Source organism: Oryzias melastigma, linkage group LG17 (genome assembly GCF_002922805.2).
Source record: "Oryzias melastigma strain HK-1 linkage group LG17, ASM292280v2, whole genome shotgun sequence".
NCBI lineage: Eukaryota > Metazoa > Chordata > Actinopteri > Beloniformes > Adrianichthyidae > Oryzias > Oryzias melastigma.
In genome coordinates, this window is record NC_050528.1 from 7834396 (window position 1) to 7849401 (window position 15006).

Below are 15006 nucleotides of genomic sequence, written 5' to 3' on the forward strand. Positions count from 1 at the left end.
GTTTTCTTTATTTGTGTCAATCTAAACTTTTGGTTCCACACTTTTCCTTACATAAACACATCAGAGTGATCTGTTTACCCACATGACTTTTTTGTTTTCTTTTGCGAGTATCCTCCCTTCATGGTTGGCTGCTTCTTTGGTTAAATCTTTGGCAGAGATTAAAGTCCCACTCCGATGATCTTTTGATATGTTGTAAAAGCGTTCCCGGCGGTGATCTTTTATTTTAGGTACATCTAAAAACATGTCGTTTCTGAGTTTATCAGAACTTCCCCTCTTGTTGGCATGGAGTAAGCCTTCCCTTATTTCTAGGGATGTCCCGATCAGGTTTTTTTGGGTCCGATCCGATTCCGAGTCATTTGATTTTGTGTATCTGCCGATACCGAGTCCCGATCCGATACTTTTATAAAAAAAAATTAAAACATGGATAAACTGAAGAAACAGATTAGTGTTGTCCCTTATTTATATTTCATTAACCTTATTTTATCATTAAAAACTTAAATAAAACACTTCTGTGAAGTAGCTTTAATAAACAAGTATAAATACAGCAAATATAAACTAGGAAAAAAAATTCTTGTTATATAAGTGATAATTAGTCGTGTGAGAAAGTTTAGTGACTTTAGCTTTAACATCTTTAGAGCTATTGAACATTTTTGACCAAATGTGATTCCTGTCCTCATTTAAAATTCTTAAAAATAAATTATAACTTTGTTTTAGCATAAAATTTGATGAGTGTTCATGAATAGCTGATATCATTATTAGTTTTAATTTATTAGTTTTATGTAGTTATTTTTAAGATTATGTGCTTATTTATTAAGTTCTTATGACATCACATTTTTGGTTTTATTACCACAGTAGTTAATTTTCTTAACTGTTATTTCTCTGTCAGATAAATCAAACAGGCATATCAAAGGACAGCTCGGGTCCTAAGGAGTAAAATCACGGCGCTAGCATGTAGCAGTTAGCAGCTGCTGTGTAGCCAACTGTCTGCAGCATGAAGAGCTTCACATTAAAAAGAAAAAAATACTGTCTTTTTCTGTTGGGATACCTTTAGAGATTGTTGTTTGAGTTGTGACAAACCAATAGAGACACTTGCTGTCAGTTTAAAGCGTTTTTAAAAGACTTATTGGTCCCGGAAGTTAGCTTACTAGCTAGCTTTGTTTACAAGTTAGCCTTCTGCTTGAGCTGCTGCTGTTTTCTGCTGCGTTTTGTTTTCTGCTGCGTTTACTGGTAATGACATTTTGTGATCTTTTCATGACATGCAGACTTCTAGTGGAGTATTTATCTGGAATGATAAGATAAAATATAAACCTCTGATCATAATGAGAATAAATGAAATATCCGATCTGATCGGACAAAGGAGTCCGATTCCGATCGAGTCCCAAATCACGTGATCGGCCCCGATTTCCGATCACGTGATCGGATCGGGACATCCCTACTTATTTCCCATTATCTCTTTGTATCTTACAGCCCCTCACACCCCCAACGTAACATGACCAATGCAATGAAAATGGTAAACAATATCGGAGGTATCCATCTGTACAGTTATAACTTTCAAATGTCATGCTAAAACTAAAACTAAAATCACTACTTGTATTTACATGTAGACTTCTGTGGATTAGAGCACATCCACATGAAGAAATGAGTTTCTCCTCCGAGCAGCAGAAGGATACAGAGCCCGCTGCTGTTATGGTTACCCCTTAAGAAAACTATTTCGGACCCCCCACTCCTACAAACTGGAGGGGTAGGAGAACAATCTGGATTTGTTGGCAAGTGGATGCATCAAAATTGAGCTTTTAATGGAGATTTGACGTCACAAAACTCAAAATCAAGTTGACGAAGATGTTTAATACATTTGTTAAGCATATAAGCAGTTTATTAATAGACAATGGCTGCACTTTAGATATTAATGAATCTTACTAAATATGTTAATAAACCTTATTGTGCTGATAAATGTCTTACTAACTCTAATAGTTTTGAATGTGTTTATAAAGTTTGTGAAGGAATCTTATTATTTTGCTTATGTTCTTTTTTTCCTGATTCACAACAATTGAAATAAAGAAATAGTCAGAAACACAAAATTTAAGCCTAATTTTCTTCAAAAATCTCCTCCATCATGTGAAAAATAGTAAATACGTTTTCTTTATGGAGCACCTTTCTCAGACGGATGTCGAGTGAAAAGACAAAAACTTTATGCCACAAGAACGAGTGAAAAACACAATTTTCATCAAAAATGTGTAAATGGTAAAAAAAAAAAAAAAATCAACATACATCACAAAGCTGTTATTATAGATTTGAATGAACACCAGAGTATAAAGTTGTTTACTTCATATTCTGTAAATTAAGCCTCGTTTTAAACCCTGAACAGGAAGTTCTTCATTCCAGCAGAAACCAAAACCACACATTTGTCTAAACTGTGGTTAAGACAATAGATCCTCTTTTTCACAAGGATGTGCGTTTTAACAACGGCTAAAATTTAGGGTCATCTGCCAAAATCTGGAAGTTTTAAAAAAAATTATTGATTAAAAAGGAAAAAAATGTTCAATTAAAAAAGAAGAGAACAAATATTGATTAAAAAAGACAAATTATTGATAAAATTGAACAATCATTAATTAAATAAGGGCACTTATTGATTAATAGAGTACAATTATTGATTGCAAAAAAAAATTGTTCAAAAAAGAAAAAAGAAATATTGATTAAAAAAAAATATTGATTAAAAATGAACAATTATTGATAAAAAAAAAGAACAGGTAATAAATAAAAAAATATTGCTTAAAAAAGAAGTAAGTATTGACAAAAAAGAACAATTATTGATTAATAAAATTAACAATTATTGACTGAAAAAACAATTATTGTTAAAAAAGGAAAAAATATTACTAAAAAAGAAAAAAAACAATTACTGATCAAAACAATTATTGATAAAAAGGGAAAAAATACTGATATAAAGAAATAAACAGTTATTGTTTAAAAAATAAAACAAATATTGATTAAAAAAATAATTATTGATAAAAACAAGAACCGTTTTTGATTAAAAAATAATAATTATTGATTTAAAAAGTGCAATTATTGGTAAAAGAATACAATTATGAATTTAAAAAAGAACAATTATTCAACAAAAAAACTACAATTACTGAAAAATATATTGATAAAAAAGCAAGGAATAATTATTGATTAAAAAAGAGCTTTGTTTTTTGTTTTATTTAAATTAGAATCTTCCTCATTCCTGCGGTTAATTTTAACAAGCAGGTTAAAACTGTATCAGAGTCTTTTTGTCTGTGCAGCTTTGGCTTAAACACTCAGGTGAGGATTGTTGACTGACTTTTTTTTGCAACCCTTTTTTTTTCTCTTTCTTCCGGTAAAATCCCAGTGGTCGTTTGTTTTGGCACCTTCCAAAGCTCGTTTACAGTAAATGAAGATTTTGGCCTCTTTAGTCACTGTAATGCTTGAGAAAAGAAAGCCAGCTCAGATGAACCCTTGAGGTTTTTCAGCCGCCATCGTGGTCCACATTCCACATTGGGGAACGGTAATTAGCGCTCCAGCATCTCAACACTGAAGGAATGCTGCAGAAGAATTGTGAGGGCTGTCAAGCTCAAACCGATCACTGCGAGCACAGAATGTGAGAGGAGCTGATGGTACGAGCGATATCATCCGCCTTGAGAGAAACATGTCAGTCACTGATGAGGTGGAAGCTCGTTTCTCAGGGTTTCTAGTCGTAAACATTTCACAAGCCGAGCCCCACCCTGTTTGGGTCTGTATTCTCTATGTGGCAATGGGAAACATCTGCTTTGATCTGAGTTATCGCCTGCAGAGCGCAACAGAATCTAGTTCTGCTTGCTGCTCCAGGTAGCTCTGTGTGAACGTCCAACAACTTTAAATGCACTGAAAAAAATTACTTTGTGCACGAAAAAACAGCTTTAAAGAAGTAAAATCATCTTCAATAAAGGATTTATGAGTATAAATGTTCCACAGTTGACTGAAAAAAAACAAAGTTCAGCTTCTGTCAACAAACAATGAAAATTACAGGGTATTACCTGCCTGTAACTGCACGTTTAAACTCCTTCATCTCAGTTTGAGTTTTGCCTTCATGCACGGACTGAAACCTGACGTTCTCCCTTCTCCCTTTTGTTTTTAGGAACACTAACTGAACCTTTTGGGGCCTTCCACAAAGCAGCCTGTTGTTCTACAAATACCAAGAGCGGCATGAAAGAACTCCGGACTAAATGAGATCTTTCATTACCAGAGGATACTCTAACCTGCTAATGTTTTCTACACGGCAAAAACGGATTCCTAAAAAAGAAAAAGAAGAAAAAAAATGCTAAAAAGGTGGATTTAATTCTCAAAATAGGAATAAATAGTTTCTAAACCCAATGATTTTTTTTTCTTTTTTGCTTTTTAAAAAAAGTTTTTTCAAATTTTAAGAGTTTTTCACATATTTCTAAGAGGCCTATTTTTGCAGTACTTGCTTTTTCCTTCAGGGTACTTCCTCATTCACTTTAACCTGTTTTTTTTGTTTGTTTTTTTACACCTATAATTCCAGTGTTTATGTTCTTTGATTTACACTGTTAACACAATAATTCCAGCAGATTCTGAAGGAGAAAAGTGGCGTGGTAATAATCTGCTGGAATGATTGTGTTAACGGTTTAAAAGTTGCACTATGTTAAAGATTTTGTGTTCAAGCGTCACAGCTTAAAGGGTTAAAATACATTTTGAACAATAAATATTTTTTTCTTTCTCCAAACAAGAAAGAATTATGTTTATTAAAGTTTTAAATTTTTTTAAAGGATTTTTTTAACACAAACTGTATCTTTTAAGGATATTTTTAAAAATATACCTTTTTTTTAATTTAATTTAATTTAATTTATTTCATTGCAGACATAAAAACCACAATAGATTTCTACACTTGCTGAGAACTTTAAGTCAGTGTGTTTTTTTAAATCTCGTGTGTTTAAAGTATGCTTCAGTACGGAAGAGGATTAGGGCCACTGAAAAAAAAAAAAAAAAAGCCCATGAAAAATTCTGACTTTTAATCTCAGAATTCTGAGATTAAAAGTCAGAATTCTGACTTTTAAACTCAGAATTCTGAGTTTAAAAGTCAGAATTCTGAGATTAAAAGTCAGAATTTTTCATGAGCTTTTTTTTTCAGTGGCCCTAATCCTCTTCCGTACTTCAGTGTTTTCTGTGTTTTTTAAAATAATTTTATACAATTACCTTTTATTTTTTTAATCAAAGTCACCTTACAAAGTCAAGACCCAGGGGCTGGATCCTGGCCCTTCAGATTATTCTATTTTATGGTTATTAATGCCCCAAAGTTATCTTGTGCTTTTTTTAACTTGTATAATTTTGACAAGATGTATTTTTACAGAGAGTAAAATATTGAAAGTTATTTAAGGTTTAAGTTGATTTATTCTGAAATAATATTCCTGCTGGTTTTTATTCATAGCAATGTTAAAAAGTTACATTTTGAAAGTTTTAAAAATGTAGTTTTAGAGTGTTCAAAATGTTTTTCCTGTCCGGCCCACGACCTAAGGTGTGTTTTGGGTTTAGGAGTTTGACACCCCTGATCTAGGTCGACAGGTATAATATTTATTAGAGGGGTGTAATGCAAGAGTTTGGTGATATGTATTGCGATACACATCTCATGATATGATAAATATCGCGATATATCCCGACAGTGTATCAGAACAATCACTCTTTCTTATCAGAGATCGCTACGAAGAACCGCAACTCACCTTTTTATATGATACTGGCAGTAAGTTGGTTCAGTACCCATCCAAAGTAAAAACTAAGTAGTACATGTCTCATAACAGCAAAAATCAAAACAAGATGGTTCTAGAGGGATCTTGTTTTGGCAGCAGTGTAGAGCTGCTCAAACATGCTTAATGTGCTATGCTGCCAACTAGTGGTCGGAGGTTTAGGTGAAAAAAAAGATACTGAGCCACATTTTCTCATAAGTAATTAACAAAAAAAATCATAATTTTAAATTGATAAAAGTATCGCCTATTGAAATATCGTGATATATCAACAAATCCATTTTTTCCCTATGTTTATACTTGTTTTTTTTTTGTAAATTTGGCATTTCTCTTTTCTTAAGTAATTTTTAAATGTTATAACAATTTGTTTAACCTCCAATGTTTATGTTCTTAGATTTACTGAAACTTTTGAACCGTTAACGTGATCATTACAGTGTTACGTTCTTTGGAATTACGTTGATCGTGTTAACAGTTGAAAAGTTTCAGTATGTTAAAGATTTTGTGTTTAAGCCTCACCGGCAACGCCTCAGGTGTTAAAGGTTTAAGTCTGTTTTTCTATTAAAAAAAAAAAAAAAAAAACGTCTTTCAAAGAAGTTGAGCTGGTTTGTAAAAAGGAAAAAGAAAAACAAGTGGAAAAGTCTGAAGTATTTTATTTAAAAAAAAAAAAGTCTCTAACCTTCAGCACTTTATAAGCGCCTTTACAGCTGTGAAAAGCCCAAACATACAAATTTTAAGTGTTTCTATAGTTCTATGAAACTGTCAGAATCTGCATTCAATGTACAAAAACATTACTTAATTTTATTAAAATAGCAAAATAATTACAAGAGCAAAATTTTAAAAACCCAGAAAACATCTTCATACTTAAGCCGTCACCGCTATACTCTCACTGCAAATGGCAAATATAATACATATTTCTCACACAGAGTTATTTTAGAAAAAAAGGTTTTCAGTGCATTGCATCTCATTTCAGATAAATCTGACAACTTGCACAGTTAAAGTACACTTTTTTACATTCAAATACATGCAAGTTCAAGCAAATAAAGTCATGGTGCATTAAAAAAAACTTCATGTTGCTGCATAGTTTCTACTTTTAGTGATGCTTTACAAACTCAGCTGTCGTAGAAACAAGAAAAACACTGTTAATAAAGACATTTGACAGTTTGTTCTTAAAAGAGAAGATAAGCTAATTGAGAACAGTAGTTTCAATGTATGTTATTACTAAGATTTGCTTTCTACCTGCAAAGAATAGTAATTTAAAAAAAAATCTCTTCACTTTGGTCAAGACTTATTTACAATAAAGTATAATCTAAAAATCTACTCTCTTATAGTGCTGCCACAAACGATTATTTTAATAGTCGACTAATCACCGATTATTTTTCCCGATTAGTCGACTAATCTTGATGTAAGGCACGTCATTGGCTTTAAACCAACTTAAAAGTGGATATATAGCATTACCTGCGATAATGCTAGTGTCAATGGTGTAAGCTGAATTTGGCTGCTAAAAATGCTAGTGACGATAGCTGAAGATGCTGAAGTTGATAGCTGAAATCTCTGAAACTAATAGCTGAAAACGCCGAGGCGGATAGCCAGCAAAAATATTAGTTAAATGTCAAGTTAGCCTAAAAAAAACTGAAAAAAGCCTAAATTAGCCAAAACAGTTAGCAAGCAGCTGAAATATTAGCTAAACTCCAAAATAGCCTAAAACAAAAAAAAAAGTCTAAATTAGCCAAAATAGCGAGAATGTACCTGAAATATTAGCTAAACTCCAAAATAGCCTACAAGTAAAAAAAGCCAAAATTAGCCAAAATAGCTAGCATGTAGCTGAAATATTAGCTAAACTCCAAAATAGCCTACAAGTAAAAAAAAAAGCCAAAATTAGCCAAAATAGCTATTATGTAGCTGAAATATTAGCTAAACTCCAAAATGGCCAAAATAAATGCCAAAATAGTCCAAAAAGCTAACATACCATTATAGCTTTCAACAATCTGACTCCATATAATATAAAGTAACAACTAATCGACGATTAAATTAGTAAACTATTTTAATAGTCAATAAGTTGTCGATTAGTCAACTAATCGTGGCAGCCCTATTCTCTTATACTGCCTAATTTGTTTTATTTTGCATTCTGTTAGTGGCACACCTTAAATAAATAGTTTTTTAAAACAGGACATCTGAAGTGGAAATACGTGGGACCAATGAAGGCGAAATAGTTTTTATTTACCAGAATTCTTCAGATGTATTAACACTAATACTGTATGAGCTGAAACAGATGAAAACTCAATCCAGAAAGCAAAGTCGTCTCCCCAAATGAAATAACCAAAAACAATAAGTGTGCTGTAAAAAACCGTCACTGTACAAAAACACGCCTTTCCATCTGCGGACCGGCTAAACCGTTCTAATCGATGTTTCTCTCCGTTACTGAGATCTTTTTGTGCTGAGTAACAACCCTCTGCCTGCCTTGCGCCTTGGGCATGGCCGTCAGGGTGAAATCCTCGTTTGACCCCGCTGAGCCACGTGATCCTGTCGAAAAAGCCTTCTCCTGCACACCTGCACTCCTGAACTGGAAGCCAGCCTCTGCAGATCCCCGTCCTGTTTGGACTAAGCCCTGTGCCGCCTGAGTACCCAACCCTCCCCTGGAGGAGCCGTTCTCAACCACATACACTTGTTGGGACCTGGAGGTGGTTTGGGACCTGGACAGGGTTTCCTGTGACCCGCCTTGTGCCAACTGTCCTGTAGCCCCACCCGCTCCCAACTGCCCGTCAACAAGAACCACACCCTGAGATCCTTGGATGCTGCCAACCTGCATTATGCCCTGACTCAACCCAACCTGACTCACCTGTCCCATTGCCTGCTGGGTACCCCCTGACACCAGCACCATTTGGGGGTTGGGCTCAACTACATACATTGGTGTGGCAGTATAGTAAATGGCAGGTTGCTGAATGTACAGCGTCTGGTTGGGAATGACTATGTTATCTTGGACGTGCACTTTTGGGGCTGAACTCTGCACTCTCTCAGAGAACCGTTCCTCCTGGAGCACGGTGGAGGAGCCAGAGGCCACATTGGAGGTCCTGAGGGAGTCGGCGTGATCCCTGACCGTCTCCGAGTGTGTGTGGATGTGCTCGTGGGTCGAGGCGGGAGGCCTGACGGGAGTCACCGGTCGGACGGGTGGGACAGAAACTCCTGCATTCACAGACTCGGTCACCAGGGTGGATCCTAGGCAAATTTCGGCCAGGGTTTTGAACTTAGGCCCCAAGTCATTGAGAAACTCAAGATCGTTTTCGTTTTCAAGGAGGCTGCAGCAGCCAACGGAACCTGCCTGTGACCCTCGACCTTCATAGTCGTAGATCAGGGACTGGTCATTCACCTGTAACTGCTGGGAGGCGTTGTTAGATTTCTGTAAGGAAACAAGTGAGAAAGCAGCCCAATAGCATAGATTAGTACCTAAAAGTTCTCTCTGAAACAAAGAAGAAAAACAACTTCAGAAGAACTCACCGTGACGTAGTATTCCTCCAAGAAACGATCAGACAGAGCTATCCCATCGAAGGCTCCTCCTCTGTAACTGGAGAAGCCCATCTCTTGTCCTGTCATGCCAGAGCTCATGAAGTCTGTCTGATCGTGCACAAAAGACTGCCCATACTGGCTGTAAAGATGCTTGTTTTCGGCAGTTAAGGTGGACATATTTACAGCACCGCCCAAAGTTGATCCTCCACCTTGCAGATATCCCTGTCCGCCATAAGTATTTATGTCCTTTACACCCAGTTGGATATCACCACTTTCTATAGATATTGGCACATAGGGAATACCCTGTAAACAGGTAGACAATATGCATTAAGGTCATTTTTATGGTTATCACACATAATTCAAAATAAAAGAAAAAATGGAAATGCTTTTTCATTTTCACAATGTAACTGCATTACTTTTCTCTTAAATAAAATGAAAAAGCAATCCTCCGAATGGCTTTTTCTTTTTCTTCTTCAACACCACTCATACTGTGACAGTCACAGAATGAGCAATGTTGAAGAAGGAAATACAAAAGCAATTCTCCAAATAGCTTTGTCTTCATCAACATTGCTCATTCTGTAACTTAGTTAAAATGAAAAAGAAAATGGCATTTGATGTTTAATTTTCAAAACGTTTTCTACTAAATTTGTACCAAAAAATAATTTAGAAATATCAAATTTTAAAATTGAAAGGCATAAAACATGAATGCTTTTCACTTTCACAATGTAACTGCATTACTTGTCTCTAAAACAATTAAAAAGCAATTCCCAAAATGTTTTTTTTTCTATTTCTTCAACACTGCTGATTCTGTAGCTCAATTAAAATGACAAGGAAAATGGCACTTGACATTTCATTTTTAAAAAGTTTTCTAGTAAATTTGTATCAAAATTCAATAATAAATTTCAAATTGGAAAATTAAAATGCATAAACACATTTTTTTTTATTTTTACAATGTAACTGCATTACTTGTCTCTAAATAAAATCAAAAATAAATTCTCAGAACGGGTTTGTCTTTTTCTACTTCACCAACACTCATTCTGTAACAGTTACAGAATGAGCGATGTTGAAGAAGAAAATGAAAAAGCAATTCTCCAAATAGCTTTTTCTTTGTCTTTATCAACACCGCTCAAAATAAAAATCCTAACTCAAATAAAATGGCAAAGAAAACTGCATTTTTGACATGCCATTTTCAAACAGTTTTCTAGTAAACTTGTAGTAAAAGTGCAATGTTGAAGAAGAAAATGAAAAAGCTATTCTCCAAATGGGATTTGGGATGAGAAGAAAAAGCCGTTTGGATGATTGTTTTTTCATTTCATTTAAGAGGCAAGTAATGCAGTTATATTGTGAAAATGAAAAACCATTTCCAGTATTGACTTTTATTTTGAATTATGAGTCACAGCTGCTTCCATACATTTTTCCAGTAACTTATGAAATCTATTAGTGAGAAAGTACCTTGTCTTCACCCTGTCCTTCAGTAGAATACTGCATCAAGTGTTCTTTTGTATCGAAGGGAAGAGCCTTGAAATCCCTCGCTGCACTTCCACACAGGCAGAACAACAGCAGAAGAGGCAACACTACAAAAAAAAATAGTTTTTTTACGAATTTATGGGTGGAAAAACTGACTGCTGGCACGAGAAAGTGAATGAAACGCATACAGAAGGCATGATATCACTTCTTTGCAACCATGTGTGACCAAACCCCTTGTCCTAATCTGTCTACAAATGCATCAGCCCGCTGTGTTTGGCCAGAGGAAGTTAATGATTCTCAGTAAAACGCTCCCCTAAGAGAGCAAAAATATTATTTACTTACGCAGCAGCAGCAGCAGTCCCAGCAGCATGAGCAGGACACCAGCGGCCCCAAAAACAACAGATTTGGAACTGCGGGCCGTGCAGGTCTTGAAGCCCTGCAGGCACGTGCACACGGTCAGATCTATTGTCTGCAAGTCATCGCAAGACTTTCCCTGCTGGTCCTTGACTTGCACTGCCACTTTGTAGATGCCTGGCCACAGATGAGCCTGATCTCGCAGGATGACTGAAGTTCCTGAAGAGAAAAATTCACAATTTATTATCATTCTTTATTGTCACTTGCTATAGAAACACCAAATACAATTAGCTCAAAGTCTAAACTATTTTTTGATGTGATTCATTGTTTGTGTTCTCCACGGTGTTGTGTTCAGGCGCTCTAACTAACCATTAAGAGGTTCTATCGTCCACTTCTGATCCGTGCTATCAGAAATCACAGTGAAGTCAAACGGTGCAGAATTTGGGAACTCGTCTTTGTCTTCAGCCGTGACGAAGATGACGTTGTCTTCGTAGCACAAGGTCTGACTGGTGGAGGTGAGTTGGGGACAGTGATCGTTGAAGTCTTCCACTTGGATGGCTACAGTTCCCGTCGCAGTGAAGGATGGTGCGTCTAAAAGACAAATCATGCATACATTTTTAGTCTGGTGAAAAGAAACATCTTCTGGAACAAAGTGGCAGATGAATATCCACTAAAAAATGTTCATCTGAAGCTATGTTTACATGGGGAATACCCTATAAAAAGGGTATACAAATACATGAAGGCCCATTTTTATGGAAGCATTTGTGACTCACAATTCAAAATAAAAGTCAATACTGGAAATGCTTTTTCATTTTCACAATGTAACTGCATTACTTGTCTCTTAAATGAAATGAAAAAACATTTTCTTTTCCTTCATCAACACCGCTTTCTCACTTTGTGCTGCTTTCTCAGTCCTCGGCAATGTTTAGGCGGCCATTTCTAATGAAAGTCAACGTACACAGACGTAAACGCGGGTAAAAGCGTTTGCATTCACACATAGCTATTCAATTTTACACCCGTTTTCGGGCTGGATGTACAAAATGCGTGGTCACTGAATGGACATTGAAACTTTAAGGGTAACCAAAATAATAGTCTAAAATTGTAGTCTAAAACTGTCTGTGTGCTGCCCCCTACAGATTGAAACTAGGTAGTACAGCTGAATTTTGTGATTGGTCAACTGGTGTAAGTCATTTGAGAAGTTTCACGTCATCATTCATCAGTATAAAAGCCCCGCCCATAGTTGGTTATGTAACGGTCTGTCATCGTGTTAGCTTTAGCATGGCTCATAGGAGTTTTGCCTTCAGTTGTGAAAAATCGACTGGCTTACACAACTTTCCAGTGTACCTGGAAGTTAGGCAACAGAGGTTTAGTGCATCTGGCAATAAATCCAGTGAACTCCTTCCTGGTGAATGATTTGCAATGAACGTTTCACTCGAAATTGTTTGCTTAATACGTTAGCATCATAGCTAATAAAAGTTAACAGTTTTACAACTGAGACATGGGCTCCTATTTGGTCTGGACCATGAGCGCCCATCTCGCCCTTCCAAGGACGATACCAATGAACTGAACAGTTTTTGTGCACCACTTTGACATCTGGCAGACATGCATTAATAAATATTGGAAAGAGACAAAAAAAAATAGTCCTTCCCTGCGTGTCCAGTGTGAACCCCATTGACTAAACCCACTAACCTTCTTGAAATTTGTGTCAAATGCCCGCTTTAAACTGGACTCACCGTTGGTGATGCATAAAATTTTGGCATAATATGTTCCGTTGATCAAGAACTTGGACTCTCTATCCGGCAGTTTAGTCAGACGGATTTCAGCCGTTTTTTCGTCAATAAAGATCCAGTTGTCTTCATCGTCGAGCTTAACATACCTACAGGAAAGGAGAGAGACAAAATATACAGACAACAGGATAAACATTTAAACCACATGTTGATATTTACCACGAGGATACGCAGGGATATGTGTCTAACAAAAATATTTAGATCATTAACATTGTAAACATTCTTCTGTTTCTCCTGGAGGGAGCTTCAGTTTGGCCACTAGGTGGCGATCACACCATAGCAGTACACCTTATTCCAGAAGAAGAAGTCAGAATGAGCAAAAAACTGTTTTTAGATCACAAACTGTTTATTTAAAAAAATATTTCCTCAAAAGAGTTTGGAAAATTCATGTCTGTGAGTAAATAAAGATGTTTATTTAGTCAGTATGTATGTTTACGACGTTAGTGTTAGCTGTCCTATGGGAAGTTTCATTAAACGTTAGCATCAGGCTAGCAGACTTTAGCTTTATGAGCTAAATCAATCTATATTTTTATGAATTGATTATTGATCTATCGATGAATCGATTTTATCAACCCAGCCCTATTGTGTGCCACAATCCAGTGACCTGTCCCGTACCTGACGTTGGTGGCGGTCTTCAGCGTGTCGCTGTCAATAGCGGTGTAAGTGGCAATGACTTGGTTCATGCTGGATCCAGCCGCCTCGGACACCGCCACCACCTTGACGTTTGGCTGAAAGCGGGGGCCCTCTTTTACGTTCTCCACATTTATCTTGATGGGGTAGGTTTTAGACGACGACGACCCTGCCGAGCCGCCGGAGGCGCCAAAGTTGTACTCCGCCTTGTTGGAGAGCCTCACAGCCAGATTTAATGTCTTCAATTCCTCATAGTCAATAGCCTGGAGATTACAGAGGAATACAGATTATCGTTTTCATCTCACTGACTGATTTCACTCTAATAAAACAAGCGACTCTCTTCACCTTGACAACAGTGATGACTCCCTCATTGGTCGCAGCATCAGTTGTGATGCTGAGATAACCGCCTTCGTTCCCCGAAACTATTTCGAAGGCAGCCAGCCAGTTTTCCGTGTTCACCAGATCCATGTCAACAGCTTTTATCCTCATGACCTCCATGCCTATGGTGTTCTCTTTGATAAATCCCTCATACTGCAACGAAACCAGCAGTTATTATGAGTTGACAATATTAATGCACTTAAAGAAGAGAAAAAGGACGTCGTCGTAGTTACCGATTCTCTCTCCAGCGTAGGAACGTTGTCGTTTATGTCCAAAAGTTTAATCTCAATTTCTCCGGTTCCTGAGTTGCCTCCTGCTGCGCCGTTAAGGTCAGAGGCAATGATAATCAACTTGTATGTGTCTTGCATCTTCAAAAACAAAGAAAAGTAGATGTAATACAATAGATAGTGCATATTAGAGTGCCTGTTCTAGATTTTTACCTCTCTGTCAAGTCTGTTCCGTTGAACAAAGATCTCCCCAGTCACGGAGTTGATGGAGAACATCCCGGCTGCGTTGCTTGATTGATCTATTCTGTAGAAAATTTGTGAGGCGGGTGTCCCTGTTTCGTCAGCATCAGTAGCCTTGACAATCATGACAATAGTGCCTAAAAAAATACCAAAAAAGGTTAGATGACTTTCTGGAAACAATAACTGAGAAACCTTGATGGATCTCCGTGTACCCGCTGCACTGGATTCCTTGACGTATCCCACTTGCTGCATTTCAATGACCGGTTTACAGTCGTTCTCATCCTCAACTTTAATCACAAGGTCGATGTCGACTTCAGCGCGGCTCCCGTTCAGGTATTTTGCCACACCTTTCAACTAAAAACACAACAGAATAAATAAAATGATGGTGGTTGGCTTTTGTCAGCCTTACGGGTCTCCATGAATCTGCCGTAAAAACGTCTTACATTGTACTTGTTGAACTGCTCTCTGTCCAGGATCTGAAGAATTCTCACGTTGCCAGACTTCTCTTCAATGCTGAACACACCAAAGGGGGATTCGTCATAACCTTCCCCACGTAAGGAATATCTGATGCTTGTAAAGTTTTCCTTATCGGAACGAATCTGGAACAGAAAACAAGCAAGAATGAAGAGATTCAAGAATTAAAGGGTCCATACCATAAAAAAAAAAAAAAAAAAA

General features: G+C 36.7%; 1 protein-coding gene across 1 annotated transcript in view; it reads right to left on the minus strand.

Annotated features, from left to right (window-relative positions):
- Nucleotides 1–7943: 7943 nt before the first annotated feature.
- Nucleotides 7944–15006, minus strand: part of dsg2l (desmoglein 2 like) — a 9915-nt gene continuing 2852 nt past the window's right edge. The window contains exons 3-14 of the mRNA XM_024273932.2: nt 14775–14930; nt 14544–14685; nt 14305–14468; nt 14098–14232; nt 13832–14017; nt 13472–13749; nt 12803–12945; nt 11439–11660; nt 11058–11288; nt 10701–10822; nt 9240–9551; nt 7944–9141 (exon numbers count right to left, since the gene is read on the minus strand). Coding sequence (XP_024129700.1) covers nt 8143–9141; nt 9240–9551; nt 10701–10822; nt 11058–11288; nt 11439–11660; nt 12803–12945; nt 13472–13749; nt 13832–14017; nt 14098–14232; nt 14305–14468; nt 14544–14685; nt 14775–14930 — 3090 coding nt within the window. The 3' untranslated portion in view covers nt 7944–8142. The remainder of the gene's footprint in view (nt 9142–9239; nt 9552–10700; nt 10823–11057; nt 11289–11438; nt 11661–12802; nt 12946–13471; nt 13750–13831; nt 14018–14097; nt 14233–14304; nt 14469–14543; nt 14686–14774; nt 14931–15006) is intronic.